At 37.6% G+C, this 18,727-nt stretch overlaps 1 protein-coding gene and 1 long non-coding RNA gene across 2 annotated transcripts in view; one reads left to right on the top strand and one right to left on the bottom strand.

The window, feature by feature from the left end:
- The window catches only part of LOC147137364 (uncharacterized), a 92,120-nt gene extending 87,996 nt beyond the window's left edge, over positions 1–4,124 (top strand). Inside the window, exons 4-6 of the long non-coding RNA XR_015089415.1 lie at positions 929–1,062; positions 3,250–3,369; positions 3,463–4,124. This is a non-coding gene — a long non-coding RNA (uncharacterized LOC147137364). The remainder of the gene's footprint in view (positions 1–928; positions 1,063–3,249; positions 3,370–3,462) is intronic.
- plb1 (phospholipase B1) lies at positions 20–17,263 on the bottom strand. The gene is made up of 43 exons (XM_086050388.1): positions 17,151–17,263; positions 17,006–17,061; positions 16,492–16,558; positions 16,338–16,401; positions 16,172–16,206; positions 15,634–15,697; positions 15,500–15,548; positions 14,405–14,470; positions 13,923–13,976; positions 13,129–13,184; positions 12,974–13,034; positions 12,791–12,889; positions 12,667–12,711; positions 12,406–12,459; positions 12,243–12,314; positions 11,803–11,863; positions 11,674–11,732; positions 11,431–11,504; positions 11,316–11,359; positions 11,127–11,235; positions 10,936–10,987; positions 10,055–10,135; positions 9,770–9,835; positions 9,573–9,673; positions 8,862–8,943; positions 8,489–8,593; positions 8,319–8,414; positions 8,185–8,256; positions 7,818–7,895; positions 6,931–6,991; positions 6,806–6,864; positions 6,667–6,734; positions 6,141–6,184; positions 5,957–6,056; positions 5,833–5,884; positions 5,113–5,193; positions 3,578–3,643; positions 3,416–3,510; positions 3,224–3,305; positions 2,694–2,798; positions 1,636–1,731; positions 1,412–1,486; positions 20–1,074 (listed from the first exon to the last, which is right to left on the bottom strand). The coding sequence occupies exons 1-43, from the start codon at positions 17,215–17,217 to the stop codon at positions 856–858; spliced, it is 3,192 nt and encodes a 1,063-aa protein (XP_085906514.1). The 5' UTR covers positions 17,218–17,263; the 3' UTR covers positions 20–855.
- Between the last annotated feature and the right edge of the window lie 1,464 nt (positions 17,264–18,727).

Genomic DNA, 18,727 nt, shown 5'->3' on the forward strand with positions numbered 1-18,727 from the left:
ACATACAAGGGCGTTACAATCGATCAATAATTATGCCCAAAGATGTGCATTATAAAATGAAGCTGCAACCGTGGCTTTCTGTAGGATTGAAGGGGAATGACAAATTATTTTAGTTACACAGTGCCAAACTATGTAGTGTGTTGTCATCTAGAGGCCGACAGTGGAATTACAACTCAAAATAAATAGGCGGCAGAACAAAATAGCATTGTGGATTATATAACAAAATCCTCAAAATACTGGGACTGCGAACCCGCGATGGAGCGAGATTTACTGTAATAATATTTTAAGTTTGACTAACAGGACCAATTTTACCTTGCTTTTAGTTGACACCGTTCATGATTCTTCATTTTTTATTTAACATACAGTATAAAACATGTACAGAAATTGGAATACAAAATAGGAATTATATAAATATATATATATGAAATATTTTTTTAATAGAATTATGTTTTCCAGTCGAATAAAATGTGTAACAAAATGCTCATTTAAAAGATATGTGCAAAACTATTAACACATAAATTAAAACTCAAATCCCAGCAAACTCATACAAACAGTGAAATGAAATGAAATAAATGCAGACGTGTCTAAAATAAATCATCTACTGTATATTCAATCAAACAATTGTCTTTGTTTCTACAATGAGTTGTTAGACCTGCTACAACATTGAAATGATAGAAATTCAACATTTACATAAAATTTACACAATTAATTGAAATACAGATTTTAAATAATTAAAAAAAAAAATCACATCCAGTACCGCTGCACCCCCCAAAAAAAACAACTTTCTTTCCAAAGTTAAACACACAAGAGTCAGTTTGCCTAGTGGCTTGGCGGTAGGGTAAGACTAGTCCAACTTTAGAACAAAGAGGCCTTAACCTCCACTGTTGTTGCTGTACGCATACTCCTCTTGTTCCTCTTTGCTCTGCAGGTGAGCACCAGCCAGGTGAGGGCCCAGCCCAGAAGGAGTGTGGAGACGGCGAGTACCGCGGCCAGCCATACCGGGACACCCTCGGGGCAGTTAGTTGAGGGCACGCTGGCTGCACTGTTCACCTTTGTAAAGATGTAAGGATGCTCCTGCAATGTACAAGACGTTGACAATGTAGTATGGGAAATGTACAGTGAATATAAAAAAGTCTATACGCGCCCCTATTCAAAAGCCAATTTTTCTTTCGTAAATAAATAATTTTAAAACGTAACTTTGATAGGTAATGTAGTTGTACAAGTGTGCACACACGCTTTTAACGTGCCTCTGATTAACCCAAAATAAAGTTCAGATGTTCTAGTAGGCTTTTCCTGACCTTTTTTGTTGTTGTTGTGTCCCAACACATCCCAACATTAATGGCGATTTGAAACAGTTTTTAGGAGCGTGAAGAATTTTAAAATCCACCCTATAAGCGTATGAGTTTCTTACCTCAGTGGGACACTTGATGCCATCTCTGGCACTTGTGAAATTGTTGTATGTCTGCTTTTTGCCCACGGGCTCCAACTGGGGAGAAACCAGTACTTTTTTTTTGTACACTAGTATCTGCATTTCTACTTAACAACAGACCAGTGTGAATACCTTTAGCACTTTTGCCTTTATTGTACAGTATAGTGCGTTAGCTTCTTTTTCCACTTCACTCAGGTGTCACTCACCATGTTATTCCACATGGCCACGGCCATATCGGCATGTCCCCGTTCGCTGAAGTGGAAACAGTCCTCGGTGAAGTAGGTGATGTCAGGTCGGCCGTCCTGACGAGTTGAAAGCAAACGAGATGGAGCGGTATTCAGCATTCACAAGAATTGTTTGTTAAAACATTGTTTCCCAGCGACATATTTTACAACATCGTAATTCTGCTCTAAAGTTGTTTCTCAACATACACGCAAACCTTTTCCTAAAACATTTTGTCATCTCGAGGAAGCGAGAAAAATGAGCTTCATGACTTCGCAGAATGACACAACCAAGCTAATTGCTCTGACCATAGGCTGAAGCTAAATTCTTGCTTCTAGTTTCTGTTCTCAGCCCTTGACCAGTTAGCATAACCGCTAACGCAGCTAGCACGAACTTGAGCAAAAACTCCCAACATTTAGCAGTGATTTGCAACCATGTTGCAACCCAGCAAAATATATGATATGAGACTTGAAATATCTCTTAAAAAGTACACTGTTGATGGTTGAACTGGACAAATCAAATGACTATATGATAGTATATTCCCTGGTTTTCTTGAAAGCTATAAATGATAAGATAAATGGTCCTTTAAAAAAAAAAAAAAAAGGTGCCTCAGTTGTCCTGCAATGACACTTGTGAAAGTGCAGACACTTTTTTAAAAGTAGAACTGTACTGATTCATCTACTTTAAGTACATAAAATTAAAAAAATACAGACTTTGAAATGTACTTAATGTCCAAAAGTGAAAGTAAAAATGAAATTTTACTGTAAACTATATACAATACCCATTGTTCATGTTATTACCTCACTATCTTTGTTACATCGTATTGTCATCTGGAGGTTGAAAAAAGGTAGCCTATTTTCACAAGGTAGGTAGAAAAAAATACAGATATCGGTTTTCAAATGTAGAGTAAAAGTAACATGTCATCAGAAAAAAAAAATCAAATACATTTCTTAAGTGTACTTAAGTACAGTCAATAAGTATTTGTACTTCATTACTTCCCACTGTGATTGAATAGTCCTCAATGTGTGTGGAGGTGACTTACGGCATTCAAAGGGATAATGGAGTTTCTGAAGAAGGGCTGCACCACCACGGCAAAGTCTTCCCTGTCGTCATAGCGACCGCTGTATGCCATTCTCTCTGTCTCTATCTGGAGGAGAAAAGCCAAATTAAGCATTTTGCTTTGCCAAACTTCCTTCATCCATTTTCTATACTGCTTGTCCTTAGTAGAAGTGAGTTGGAGCCCATCCATCTGACGTCTATGTTTTTTTTGTAAGAGGCTGGAGGAAACCCACGCAATCACAAGGGGGAACATGTAAAGTCATCACAGCAAGGTAGATGAAGTCAAACATATCAGGTTGCATGAAATGAGTTATTTACAGGAGTCAAAGTTAAAAAATGATGAGAGGGATTACATTTTTAAAAAATTCATCCACTGTTTAATTTTTTCACTACACTTTTAGATAAGGAGTAATGATGCAACATCCATTCCCCCCACCGTCCAAAATGGCAAATTCTTAAAAAGACTTGCCTTGCGTCATCATTCATGAATCACAAAGTACAAAGAGATCTTACCTGCACTTCTCGATTGATCCTTTTAGCTTCAGCCAGCTCCAGAGAGTCATCTCCTGGTAGTAAGAAGCACGGGCATGCCAATCTGCGGACGAACGGTCAGAATGAAGAACACACACGATTAGCCCAGGCCAGGAACTAACCACCAGGTTTGATATAAAAAAACTAACTGTGTAGTTGATATGACAAACATACGGTTGTATCACATTGCACCCAAGACTGTCCCGTTTGACCCTACGCAGGCCTTCGATCTGCAGGATTTCCAGAATGTTGACGATGGTCCTGGGAACCTAAAGGGACTATTGTTAGCTATGCCACATTATTAGCATAGCATGCTGTTTTAGCATCTTGACTCACCTCTTCGTACAGCATGTCCAAGCTGGCCATCAAGTGATGGCTGTAGTTCTGAGGTGACAAAGTGGCCTGTGGATAAGACTTGTGTTTATTGTAATGTTAATGTGATTCACATAAGATGGTGACGCAACATGTGGCTCGAGGTTAGTGGGGGTTTTTTTGCACACCTTTTTCCAATAACTGTAAGCAAATGTACGTTTGCCCAAAGTAAGTAATGTACAGGTTCATCTAGAAAATATTCACAGATCAAAATGGAAGAAATTGACGCCCCATGAATAAAAAAAAATCTAATTCATTGAAAAAAAACAAAAAACAAAGAAAATGTAAATAAGTACAAATTATGTAGGTATTGACAGGTATTGATTGCCCAAGACGTTCAGCAATTTCAGTCTCAAGTTGTTTTGAAAAATGCCACAAGCTTGGCACATGTTTCATAGCGAAGACTGTGAATATGTATGTAAATGTGTGTTAGTTTTTTTACATTCAAAAAACCTTTGGAAAAAAAAGTTCCCAATTGTCGTCATAGGGTATTGTGTGCGACATTAGGAAATCCTCCACCTCGTGACTCAAAAATGTATCATTAATCCTTGCTTGTGCCCCCAAAATACACATTTTTTTGAGGGGGCGGGGGGGGGGGGGGGGTGAATGGGAGGGTTAAATACAATATTGTACTTTTGTAGTTAAATAGAACATAAAGAATCAGTTTGTCCTTCAACATTTCCTGCCTCAAGTCCCATGCACACATTGGCCACTAGGGTGCAGTATAATGCGTACATAATTAAAAGAAGACTGCTATACTAGTAGACTAATACTAGTAATTTTTCGTAGAGGATAAAAAATATATGCCTGTGAGTATTGTTATATCATCTGTTTACATGTTTGTGTTCAAATACTGTACCCGTTGCTTAAATTACTACATTAACGCTAGTTTCATTAGCCTGTTATAGTGTTTTGCTTTGTGTGTTAGCATTAAGCTAGTAGATGTTTCACTATTTGCTGCTTTTGTTTGTTGCCACCATCTAACACTGTAAACTGAAATATTTGCTTGCCACTCAAGCCAAAAAGTAGGCTCAACGACGGCGCGCAATTCAGGTACCACTGTAATGTCCTGTACTGTGCTCTGTGATTCTCTTTACAATCTCTCCTCTTCTTTGAGAGTAATAGACTGTGTTTTCCAGTCTTCACAACCCAAAACAAACTAGCTTCTTATGATATGTCGAATGCAGTTGGAGACTGAAAGTGAAGAAGGGGAGGAAGAGGTTGGCGAGGTGGGGGCGGTTGTTTTGAAGGCGACAGAACAGAAGCACTCAATGGACCACAGTGTGCTCACGTCTCACTGTGGCACAATCAAAACATTATCGGAGGCAGCTGATTCACAAAAGCACCATTATTCCGATCGAGTTGCTTCGGTGAGTGATATCATCTCACAGCACCAATGAGCTGTGAAAAATAAAAGGGGGGGGGGGGCGTATAGAGGGAGAAGGGGGTGACGTACTTCCTGTGATGACGTCTTTTTTTTTTTTTTAAAAGCAACTCACCCGGTCGTGGCAGAATTGACAGAGGTCATTGCCGCCAATGAAGAGAGTCACCAACTTCCAGTCGTTGGCAAAATTCACTGTCTGGTTCCATTAGGAAAGATAAAAAAAACAACATTTTTAAATGTGCACATTCTTTTTAAATATTAGTTTTCATAGTGTAAATCCTTTTTATACAAAAGCATTCATTCACTGCCATTGACGAATTTATTTGTCTTTTCACAGTCCAGCCAGTCAATCCCAGGAATTTATTTATATTTTTTGTCAATTTTTTTTCAATCATTAGGGTAAAAGAAGGTCTGACAATGTCTGGCAGTTTAAAAAATAAACTTGAATAAAAAAATACATTTTCAATTTTTGTATGGTGTCAATTATCATTTCATTATTTAAAATTATATTTGTTAAACACGCCTTTTACCTATTATACTGTATATATTTTTCAAGTATGAACCTACAATGTGATCTTTTATGGTGTAAACCATCATTTGATATTTTTATATTCTTAATACAACTGAATATGTATTTTACCTTTTGTTTTATAAATATAATATAAATAATATTCATCATGCAAAAACGTTATTATTATTTTAAATGTGTTTCACAATGATATATTTTTAAAATATAAATATCCATCATTGTGTTAATTGTGATTTTTTTAATGTGTTTTAATTAACATTTTTAAAAATGTATTTCACCTATTCTAAAAAGTAACATAAAACTCACAGTGTCATTTTTCATCACTTCAATCAGGCGTCTGACTTGTGCTGGAATTCCCCTGGATTCAAGACATTTTTATTCATATTATGCAGAAATGAATAATAAAAACAATTTAAAAAGCTGAACTCACGAGACTTTGGCTCCCCCTGCAGACATGTTGAACCCGCTCTTCTTCTTCCCTTGACCTTTTGACATTCCTTTAATGTCCGGATTGAACTTCCTGAGGATGTCTGGGGGACAAAAGGGCAATAGGCTCATCTCTGACTCCTAGCGGTCTCATTGTTGCATCTTAAAGCAGTGGCAGGATGTCTTACTGGCTAACGTGGTCACAGTCTCCAGGCTTTTATCGCCTCCGATGCTATGGGGGGGAAAATATGAAAAGTAAATTAAAGATGCCAGCAGTGATAAATCAGTGCGAGATTGGTTGCTGCCTCTATATATTTATGACAGTAGGGGGCGCTCTTCATTATACACAAAGTGACCTTGTGGAGCTGAGTTATTGCTATGGCCAAAAGGTCACTAAAATGACCACCAGCTAAATAGTTTCCGTGTCTTTTTTCCCATGGGTTCATGAAACTTTTTTGTGTGTCTACTCATGATAGACACGGCGACCAAATTTCATGTACTTCAGGGGCTGACTTTTCTAAATCGCTTAAGAGTAGTAGTCCGTCTTAGAAGGGCACCTGGAAATAGACAAAATGACCTGAAAATGTGATTTTCAAGGTAAAATGGCTGACTTTTACTTCGGGTCTTGAGGGTTTTTTTTTTGGTGGGTAAACTCATATTAAACGTGCCTACCAAATGTACGTGGTTATGTGAAACTGCAACATGATGCCTCACCTCCATGACACTCCTCTATATTCAGTTCTGAGCTGCAGTAGATTCTTTGCCTTAGCACCAAAGCCGGCCTAAAACGCACCAAAGATTTGTCTTGACGTTCTAAATGGTGTGTTTTGGTCGTACTCGTTAGCAAACTTACTGTTACGGAGTCCCCCAAAGCGGCCACCACGTTGATGTCAGCTGGCCGGACCCTGTGAGCTAACGCAATGAGCACAATTGGACATGCTGTTGAGTATTGACCACGTAGCGGCATCGGGTTAGTACCTGAAGTGGGCGGCGAGTCGGACGGTCCCGTGTTAAGACACATGAAGTCGCTGCCCCAGTTCTACAAAATAATAGAACACTTTTTAACCCTTGTCAGATTTTACTGCCCTTTCAGCTTGTTTGCATTTAGAGACTTTTTGGGGGGGATTTGAAATACTTTTTTTTTTTTTTTTGCTTTTTACTGTATCTTTACAACATAATTTCATGTCAATAGTATAAATAAATCATACACTTTTAGAGTGCCTCATCGTTGGCCGTGAGTGCGCTCATGACAGAGCAGGGATGTCATTTTCAGTCGACAGAAGTGACAAAATGGCCACCCTCTGAGAGGGCTAAAAATTATTTAATTAACCTTAATTATTTGATTAACTCTTATTCCACAAACGCAATATTTATCAGAATGCCCTGTTTCAACTAGTGGGCGTGCATAGAACATATTCTTGAAAAAAATATTAGGGTTCAATTTAAGTGCATGTACAGATATTTTCACAGCTTCAACATGTACTTAACTGCAGGCATATGAAAGGTGTGAGGCAGGTTTCAGCACATTCAGTGGACATGCCCACAGAGTTTGAGAGCGGAGAGAACGGCATGATTTTTCATGATTTTGAAGCCTAATTCTATAGCATTTAAACCATTCAAATTTGGCAGGGTTGTCAATAACACTCTTCTCAATGATGTGGAAAATGTATAAGACATTTATTTTCGCTTCACAGGGACTTTAAAGAGCAGAAGTTGGAAATTACTAAATTGGGCAAAACCCCTTTGCATTAACACAGCTAAAGTGAATATAATAATCGAAGCGAGGCGACACATATGGCCAACATGACGGTCAATGAGTTCAACTGATAGTTTAACATAACATAACATAAATAAAGACAACATACGGTAACCGGGGCAGGAGTCGGTGGAGGTCCTGGAAATGTGTAGTTGCTGTTAACGGCCGTTCGAAAGAAGGGTGCAGTCTAAAATCGATGAAAGAAAAAACATGAAAATCATAAAGGTAACTGAGATTGGCTACATTTAAAAAATAATTCCAATACATATTCCGAAATATTGATTCCCCGTTAATCGAGCCAGGAAGTTCCGTCAAATTATAAACGCTCAGCTTCTAAATGAGGAAATATGCTACTCACACTTGTCTACGATAGTGATACTGAGAGGTGCTGTCTTTCATCTCAATATAATATCGCACCCATATTAAAAGTAATTACAATTATCATATACTGTTTGTTATTAAACATGTTATATTACCTCAGAGGGACACTTGAGATCAACCCCGGCCATGAAGTCTTGCGTGAAAGTCTTGTTTCCCACTGGCTCTAGCTGCCCGAAACAACAGGGATTCAAGATCAAATGAAATCAAACGCAATCAACTCAAATCCTACCATGTTGTTCCAGAGGGCTCGGGCCATCAGCGTGTGAGCTCTCTGGCTCAGGTGAAAACAGTCGGGTGAAAAGTATGAGCGATCGGGCCTTCCATCCTGGTTGCAAAAGCATTGGGAATGATCACGATTCAGAATATTATTACGGCGTATATAACTGTGACAGCTCCTACCGGCAATGTAGGAATGAAAACCTCCCTGAAGAAAGGTTGCAGGACGACGGTGAAGTTGCCGTGGGTGTCGTAGCGCCCGGAGTCCACCAGCTGCCGCATTGCATGCTGGGAAAAGGCACAGAACAGCAAAAAAAAAGAGCGCTTAAAACTGATTCGCTGTCAATTACATTTTGGGGGATGGGTGGGGGAGTGTCTGATGCGGCTCCACTGTATTTATTTATTATAAACATTATAAACTTGGGAACAACTTTACTGTTCATGGTTTGTGTTTTAAATACTTTTTTGAAGGGTTATTAAAAAAAAAAAAAAGGTGTAGCAACTACCAATGAGAATCACCGGCATCACTGTACTTGATTTTGTGGCCGGTACTGACCTGATAAGCTCGGCTGAATTCTTCCGTCTTTCGGAGTTCTTGCGAGCCATCTTTTGGCTTCAGTACGCACGGGCAAACAATCCTGAAAACACGACAAAAATCAAGTCAGCTAATCTCTCACTTTAGCTCAGCGAGTATCTAAAAGTTCGACTCTGTGAGTGATTTGCTTTTTCTTTGGATTTTGGTGTTGGTTGTTTTTTTTTTGGGTGGCGCCGCCGCAGAAGAACAGCATGAAAAGTGTGTTACCATAGAACCATACCAGCCATAAAACAGGAAATGGGACATTGGCCATGTTTCCCATGTCAAGTACTAGGAAACTTTCTTCAAAATTGCTTCAAAAATCAGACAAAATTTGGAGTTCAGATCACCATCAGCAAACGAGACTTTGGATCAGTGGGCATCGGATGTTTGATTACACTATGGAGATTTATTTCTGTTTTCTATTTTAAAATGAATACACTGTATATGTGTAATCAGTATATTAGTAAAAAAAAAAAAAAAAAACAGCTTTTGTACATTTCTTTGAATTGTTTTTAAACATTTGCAAATATATAAATTGCTGTAAATATATATTACATACATGTGTGTGTGCGTGTGTATAAACATTATATTCAAGAATTGTTTTGACTTTTTGTCGGCGTATGAATGGATCAGATATGTGTAAAAATGTCTACAAACATCTCTATAAATCAATCAAACATCAACACTGACCTGACAAACCAGGTGGGGCATCCTAGCGTATTATCTTTATGTAGCTCACGCAGCGGTATAATGTTCAACAGCTCCACCAGGTTGACGAGCGCACGTGGTACCTAAAAGGTAATAAAACTTTAAACTTGCCATTGGGTAATAATGACGTTTGTGTGTGTGTGTGTGTGTGTGTGTTGTGTTATGCTGTACGACACTACCTCATTGTGAAGTATGTCCAGAGCTCGGCGGATGCGTTGGGCCACATTTCTGGGTGAGAAGATTACCTGTGATGCGGTGGGAGATGGAGCACATATGCCATGGATGCAAATCATACGCACAACTGAAATGCTCCTTATACACACTTCTGAAATCCTCTCACACGCACTACTGAAATCCTTTCAGTGTGTGAGAGAATTTCAGTCATGTGTGCGTGAGAGAGCAATTCTGGATCACACTTCCTCTTTGGAACTCATACACACCATTTTGAAAAGTTGAATACTCACAGTGTCTGAGCAGAAGTCGCATATGTCATTGCCCCCAATAAACATGGTGATCACTTTCCAGTCATTGTGGAAATCGATTCTCTGCACGCAACAACATGAGGAGGACAAGTTCAATATGAGAGCAGGAAACTGAAATCACTCTCACGTTACAGTATTTCTTCCACTGTGAATTGAAACTGAAAGTATGTTGTGGTTTGTTTATGATGAATATGAATAACTAGAGGGGGTTATTTTGTCGTAGGTTTTTGCTATAGGCGGCAGGGCCTATATACAGTCCTGCAAATTATTAAAAACTATATATCTTGGGAAAATAGTCAACCGAAACATATGTTTTTCAAGAAAATGTTCTATGCAGGCTCACTAGTTAAAACAAGGTATTCGGATAAATACTGCATCTGTGGAATAAGAGTTAATCCACCCGTTTTTAGCGCTCTGCGGGGGCGGCCATTTTGTCACTTCTGTCCACTGAAAATGACATCACAAACTCTCAGGGTTCAGATAATGACCAATCACATCTCACCGCTTTTCTGCAGCTGAGCCATGATTGGTTGTTATCTGAGCCCTGAGTAGTTGTGATGTCATTTTCAGTCGACAGAAATGACAAAATGGCCGCCCCCTGAGATGGCTAAAAACGGGTGGATTTTGCTCCTTAACTCATATTCCACAAACGCAATATTAATCAGAATGCCGTGTTTCAACTAGTGGGCCTGATGGGAACATATTCTTGAAAAAAATATGTTTGGATTGACTTTGGCTTTAAGTATGCAAAAATGTACATCACCTTTTTTTTAAAACTCAAGAATCATACATATCAAGGCTGAATAAAAAGGTGTACCTAATGTTGTGGCCTGTGAGCGTTCATCATGATTAATTAACGTTACCGTGTCGTTTTTCATGATGTCCACTAGGGCGCGCACTTGTTCAACGATATCGCTGAAAACATAAAACAGCTTCATGGTAAAATGCAGAGGTATGGGATGTTCAGTGAGTACTGCAATGTTTTGTTGTTGTTGTTTTTCTTAATAGAAAAATATATCAAATATATGTATATATTTGAGTGAGGCATACGGACCCACTCTTGGCTCCGGCCACGGCTTGGTTGAGGAAGGCTGCGGAGGAGTCCTGCTTGCCGATTCCCTGAGAGAAGCCAGTCAGGGAGGGGTTGAATTCCCTCAGGATGTCTGCACGACACACACACACACCCACACACGTGACATTATGTCACGAGTTATTATATCCGTAACGCGCTATACGTACATACTTGGCAAAGTGGTGACCGTGGTGATGTTTTCATCACCGCCAATGCTGAAAATGTAACAAACGAGTCAGTTATGCTTCAAACGAAATCGGATATTGAATGGCAGGTCTTTTGTTACCTCCAGGACAGTCCTCTGTACTCGTTGATGACCAGCAGAAGGTTGTCTGACTTTGCGCCTACACCATTGCCTGCCTACACCAAATGTAATTATGAAACACAAATAAATCAATATATCGGTCACTGAGGGAATGGCTTAGGTGCCTAAATTCTCCTGCAATTCTGGAATGACTGACCTATATATAATTATTGATATTGATTTCAGACTGGAAAAAGACCAAAAGAATATGGTCACTAGACTTACTGTCAGAGAGTCGCCGACTGCAGCCACCACCTTGACGTCAGCTGGTCTCAGCTCATGAACTACACATGACAGTTAAATCTCAAAGGTTTGGCTCATATATTCATTTATGTGAAATATCATATTTGGTACCTGAGTTTGGTGTTGTTGGAGACGGACGGCGGTCCTTGCAGGGAATCTCAGTGCCCATAACCTACAAAACATTCAGCACAGAGGCATCGATTTGAGGGAGGCCTTTGTTTTTCTCAATCGAATTAATATTAGAAAGACAAAGCGCACAAAAATAGTGATTTTTTTTATTGTATTGGATGCGTTATTTATTGTTATTATTATTATGATAGTGAATTACTTAACAATAATTACAATTTTAACACTTTTTTTTTTTTTAAAGTGAGTTGAGCTGAATAGTGCTTTGCCACCACCTTGTGGCATCTATACACAATTATGAACCTTTTTTACAAACAAATATTTATCAATCAATTGAACAATCATAACTCAAAATAATAATCTTCTGTCATTACTATGGATTGTTATTCCTAATATATTATTTTTGATGAAAGTTCAATAATTACCGAATCCGTTTGCCAAAAAGTTCTGCTGCTGGCCTTGGGGGAGTTCACCTCTGTCCTGAGGAAGGGTCGATCCTGCATGAGTATTAGAGCGTGGGAAAGTCATGTGACACTTCCAGCCCATTATGGGGTCGACTTAATCATTTATTTTGTTTTGTGCCCTCACCTGTGTAGGACAGGGGAGGGGGACATTCTCCGATGGGACAGATGATGGCTGAAGCTGAGAGGAACAAACAAACAAAAAAAAAATTGTAGGTTGCCCACTCCTGCAGTCTCACAATTCAGCCAAGTGGAGAAAGTCACTCTGTTGTGCTCATTGCGTTCATCTTTTAATCGTATCTTCCTTAAATCTCAATAAAGTTTCACCTTACTTTTGCTTTGAGCTTCATTTTTTTTTGTTTGTTTACTAGCAAGGCATCACTTTTACCATGTTTGTCCACAGCTGCACAGCCAGTTTGCTTGACATGTCCTCCTAAATGGAAACGTACATAAAGTACAGAATATTTACATGCATTTGAATGTGTTTGAGACTGGCTTCATTTTGTGCTTACCAGATTGGAAGTGTCGTCCAGGATCACTGGTTCTGGCTGCAGCATAGCAGTGACGCTATGATGCCACTTGGCGCGTGCCAATTCACTGCTTAGGGAATCCTAGTAGTAATAATTAAAAAAAAAAGAGCAAATTGATGGAAAGTTAGATTCCAAAAGTACATGGATAGGAAATGTTCTTCTTACCTGCATTTTTTGCACAAGAGCGGCCTCACTTAGTTTGGTATTTTCAGGTCTTCCGCACGTGCTATTACAACAAAATAGGAATGTTTTCTAGATTTACTACTAATAATATATTTGAAAATACATTTTATGGTATTTCTGGAGGGCAAGAAACTCACTTGTCTTTCGGTTGATTAGAGCTGGAGACCACAACATGAAGTAAAGTCTGACGCAACTGTAAAAAATAATATTCATCCAAAAAATGATTAAAATAAATATGATGATGTATAATAATTCTACTTATAAGGTAAAAAAAAAAGTTTTAAAAACAAGTAAAGAAGTAAAAATATACATACTGTACATTGTGTTGCATTTTCGTATACACTTACGTAACACTTATTTTAATATTTAAAAAAACATACTGTACCTGCTGTATATGATGAAACAAATATTTACAAAAAAATGTCATTGTATGCAAAATAACAAAATAAATTATTATTAGTTCATTTGTTATTTTTTAGAGCAATACTAATATAGTAATAATAATAATAATAATAATAATTCCTCAAAATATACACTTGCATGACATGTATGTAAAACAAAATCTGTAAATTACTGAAACTATTCAAATGAATAATATAGTTTATACTTTACTGTTAATATATGATATTTAATTTTTAAAAAGTAAATAAAATTATGTGGAGAATCTTAACACTCACAGGACACTTAATTAGGAACATAATAATACTAACTTATTAACACGAAAAGTAATCATACTTTTTAGCTTTATTGATGACAGTAGTTTTTTTTTTTTAAATATTTCTGTATTTTTTATATACATTCACAGGATACTTAATGGGTCCAAATAACGATACCTTAATGAAACTATAAAATAAACAATACTTGCACAAAATCTACACCGAAGGAACACTACATTATGTACACACTCTAAAGAAGCTGTTTAGGACAGTACCCGGTCTTGTAATATCTGCAGAACAGCTTCCACTTCCCGCACGACGGCATCAACCTGCGGCACAACAACATCATCATATGGATTTAAATCCTAAACTGAGCCACTGACAACAAGAGTGGGCTAACTCAACTTTTTTCATTTTCAATTTAAGTGTGGAAAATGCATAGAGAACAGTCATATCTTTCCGATGAATACTGGTCTAATTCAAAGTTTAGTTCCAATTTTAACACATGATATTTGTCCATTATTGCACTCAGCACTTATTTATTTATTTGTTTTTATCTTGAGCAATAGTGCATGTTATTTACGCTATCATATTTGATCAAATATGAATGCACTGCATTTTAGAGGCAGCCATTTGGTGTCAGCCATAAAACGGATTCACCCTCCTGCCAAAGGACAAAAATGGTTTGCGCACTCTATTTCCACGTGGCTTGATAATTTGTAGAACTTTGCTGCAGTTATGCAATAAAGAATCATACGCGTGTTGAACTGGCACACGTGTGACGCGTGGAGACAAACAGCAGCACCAACTTCCAGCCTGAAACCTGCCAACACACAAGAAATTGAGCATTAATATTTAATTCTATCAATCAATCAATCACATTTTATTTATATAGCACTTTTCATACATAAAAATGCAACTCAAAGTGCTTTAAAACATTCAAATGACACGAAACGATAAATATTTCCTTTGTCTTCTGTCAACATCACAACTGCTCACGACGACCAATTACGGCTCAGATTCAGAAAACAGATCAGCCGTGATTGGTCGTTGTGAGTAGTCGTGATGTCATTTTCAGTCGACAGACGACAAAATGGCCGCCCCCAGAGATGGCTAAAAACGAGGGCATTTTGCTGCCTAATTTATATTCCACAAACGCAAAATTAATCAGAATGCCGTGTTTCAACTAGTGGGCCTGCTGGGAACATATTCTTGAAAAAAATATGTTTAGGTTGACTTCCGCTTTAAATTGAGGTCTCTATTGTTGTTGTTGTTAGACATTATTGTAATTTTATATCCATGATTATTTGTTTTAACTTGTTTTGTATTTTTGTACAAAACCATTTAAAAGAAGTATTTATACAAAAACAATATTTGGGGGGGTTGTTTGGTGAGTTATTGATTTGCCCCAATTTTTGGGGTCAAATGAATGACCCAAAAAGTTGGCTTGCTCGCTTTTTGACCTAATTTGGGTTGTTTTTGACCCAACCACTTCTAGAGTGTAGAAAATGTTTGTAATAAGATAACACTGTAAAATTTGTCAAATTGGGTCAAAAGGGTTTGACCCAACTTATTGGGTTATTTAATCCAAAAAGATTCAAATGAATAACCCACAAAACAACCTTTTTTTTTTGCGGCGTTGCAAAACAAAACATTTTTTGGGGTTGCTTTTTAACTCAGCAGTTTGAAGAGTGTAAACTCTATCTCCAAAGTAAACACCTGGCAGCACCAGCACATCGAAACAACAACGTGGACGATTTTGTTCAACAGGACTTCAATTTATGAACTGATTTGTAAGTTGAGTAAATAAATGAGAAAACATGGTGTCCTATTAGGGTGGGTCAGTACCTACCTGATCTGACAAGGAGTGAGAAATCTCTTCTGCTTCTTGCTGCAAACTCCTGCAACACATTCACCGGTTATGACTGTATATGATCATTTGCGTGTGTTTTTGTGTGTGTGTATATGCAAGCATCCACGCGTTACCAGGGTTGTGACAAGGATTCCACATTTCCGGTGACCACTGCTGGGTTGAACAGGGACAGCAGCTCTGTTCATGACACAGTAAATATAATGGAGATTTGTTTTTGCTTTTGTAAATTTAGATTTTATATTTATATTTTCCTTTTTTTTTTTCACAATCTTCAATTTGTGAGAAAGTGTTTTGCTAAATGTACTAATTAACAACTAGCAAATGTATTTATTTTCACTTTGGTAAATTATGTAGTTAAAATTAGGGCCTGACCAATTATTTAATGAGACAATATTAGCTCTTTTAGAATTGGCAAAAATTGGCCGGAAAGACAAAGATATGCCATTGAAACAACCAAAAAAAAAAAAGTCGAAAAAACAAAAATTGGTCGATTTTTGCTGCCTTACAATTAAACAATCACTAAAGCATTTTTTTAAAAGTCAAATGCCCCGCCTTTACATTGTGTCCTCTAAATTTGTCTTCTTTTACGTAACATTTCCAATTTTGTAATTCTGGTCGAAAAGAGACAATCGCCAAAGGTTTTCCACTTACCGGCCACTCGACTGCCAATCTTTGACGTCACATCCCTACCGATACAAAACAGGATTCTGTTAGTGAGGCTGTTTTTTGTTTTTTTTTGTTTTAAGTAAACAAATGAATGAGAGTGCTGAAAGGATGACCAAACGCTCTTTTAATGATCATCATTCCACATGTGTACCTGCCAGAGAGCGACGTGCTCAACCAATAAAGCGCTGAGATATCAGCAGGTCTGACGGTGTCAACTGGGATGAGAAGGTTGCGCAAAAAAAGGAAGACATGCAAAGGGTTAATAATAGAAAGGGGGTAAAAAAAGTTGAGTAATAGCGGCCTACCTGAAGAAGCAGTGAACGGGGCAAGCGATGGTGGTGGGGAGCAGAGAAATGGCATGTGACTTTCTGCCTGTGACACATGATATGCATTTCTATTATTAGGTATAACAATGGCTGGATGGATGGATGGATAAATAAAAAGATAGCTCAAATATATTTTTGTTATAACCCAAAAACAAAACAAAAAAACGGTTGTGTGTTGGATAAAGATAAAGTTAGGGATGGGTGAATACCGATACACGGTATCGTTATCGGGCTGATAGGTATCGGGGACTCTATAAATGCTGACCTATACAATGCAATATGATATATGATGGAGTATGATTAATGTCAATTAGATAAACATAGTAGCTACTGCATTGCAAATATCACTTCAGTTTTAATCCAAAAACCAAACAAAAAACAGTGTGGAATAGTGATGAGCATGTCTGTGTTGGATGGATGGATGGATGGATGGACGCATGGACGGATGGACGCATGGACAGATGGACGCATGGACGGATGGATAGATAGATACCTTCTGGTATGTCTCGCTTGATGGTTGATTGTCACCGATGTCAGTGGTGACAGTGTCTAAATGGATAGGAATACAAAATCTTTATATTTATGTTTTATATATGTATATATAAAATACTTATTGTAAGACTTTTGGAGTGTCTTACCTTTGAGCAAAAGACCGGAGCTAATGACGAGCAGCCGAGCGAGGGCCATAAATGGAGATCCGGACATGATAGCACACTAACTGATCACCTTCCACACCGACTGAGGCTGTTTGCTGCATCTGCCTTCCTCTTTATAAGCTCGGCCCCTCCCCACTCTTCAACATGACGGTGGACACATACCGTATAACGGACGCTTCGGTGACATTCTTAAGTCTCATTTATGGCTTCAAGTAGGATGCGGGTGACATCGCATGGATGCTATTTATACTAAAAGAATATTATTGTGTGTATCAGTAGTACTGTTATGTGCTGCGCTACAGTTGTGGTTCTCAACTTTTTACAACAAGTCGCACCGATAAAACAACAACTTTGCTCCCTAAGTACCACTGTTATCACTACAATTGAAATACGACAGTATAGCAGTGCTCACTTAAATATGGGACAATAAACACATTTGATGATGATTCAATGAAAATATTACCTATACAAATACATATAAAAAAAAACAGTCTTCTAAATTTGGTACACAATAAAGGAGAGTGTTGCTCACAACCTTATCTAATTTGAATGATTAAAATGAAGTACTGTATATGAACAAAAGATGTTGTTATAATCTGAAAAGCAAAAAATGTTTTTTGTGCGTGTTGGATAAAAATAAACTAGGACTGGATGAGTATCGATATCAGGTATCGGTAACATAGTTTATTTTCAAATTAAACAATATTTCAGATTTAAATGATATTGCATGTGCTCTGTATCATGATACCGTGTGATATCATCGTATAACTTGCTCAATGTCTGATAGGAGTTTCTATACATGTACTTTAAATGGATGCCATGACCCCACAATTGTTGTATAATGATCACGCAAAACACAGCAATTTTACTCATTGTAGGACAAAATTACCTGTTGACTCCTGTTTCCATGCATTTTAAACAGATATTGTGATATATCGTACATGGTTTTCCTCCAGAATGTCAATTATCTCACAATCAACATAAAAAAAATGATTTCCAAAATACTGATCATCGCGTAAACACTGTTTCTTGATACAAGAAAACTATTACAACATTCGATATTACAATATAACATTGATAAATGTTTTACATAGATATAGTTATCTATTATATATAGTTTTTAGTGAAAATATCAATTATCTTGCAATATAATTTATTGTGTGAAATATCTTGTGTAAAAACAGGTTTTTTTTCCTGGGGTTTTCATGACATGCATTTCTGTTGAATACAAAAATATGAGCTGCTCAATTCTTTTAAAGAATATTATGTTGCATGTGGGCACAGTGATAGTAACCAAAGAGATATGATTACATTTCCTGACGAATAATAAAAGTCATTTGGGTGTACATGTACGATTCCCTCAGTCAACAAGCTAACAAAAAGGCTTTTGTCCAGATTCAGTAAAGCATAACAAACAGGCCCCAAAGCTCAAAATCTGTTTAACGGGTTGATGTTTAACTTTGTGTTAATAAACTGCAACTTGCGATTCGTCTTCAGCATATTTCAACAGCTTGCATAATCGACATGTTAATGACCGGCAATTCAGTCAAACGATGAAA

Source organism: Filicampus tigris, chromosome 13, assembly GCF_054856515.1.
Source record: "Filicampus tigris isolate MCC_2025a chromosome 13, RoL_Ftig_1.0, whole genome shotgun sequence".
NCBI lineage: Eukaryota > Metazoa > Chordata > Actinopteri > Syngnathiformes > Syngnathidae > Filicampus > Filicampus tigris.

Bases quoted from the DNA above. Each gene is read 5' to 3' on its own strand.
- plb1 (XM_086050388.1), bottom strand. From the start codon at position 17,217: ATGTCCGGATCTCCATTTATGGCCCTCGCTCGGCTGCTCGTCATTAGC. The intron at 16,402-16,491 runs GTAGGCCGCTAT...TTCTCATCCCAG, and splicing joins CCCGTTCACTGCTTCTTCAG to TTGACACCGTCAGACCTGCT. The intron at 6,057-6,140 runs GTAAGACATCCT...TTTGTCCCCCAG, and splicing joins GACTGTGACCACGTTAGCCA to ACATCCTCAGGAAGTTCAAT.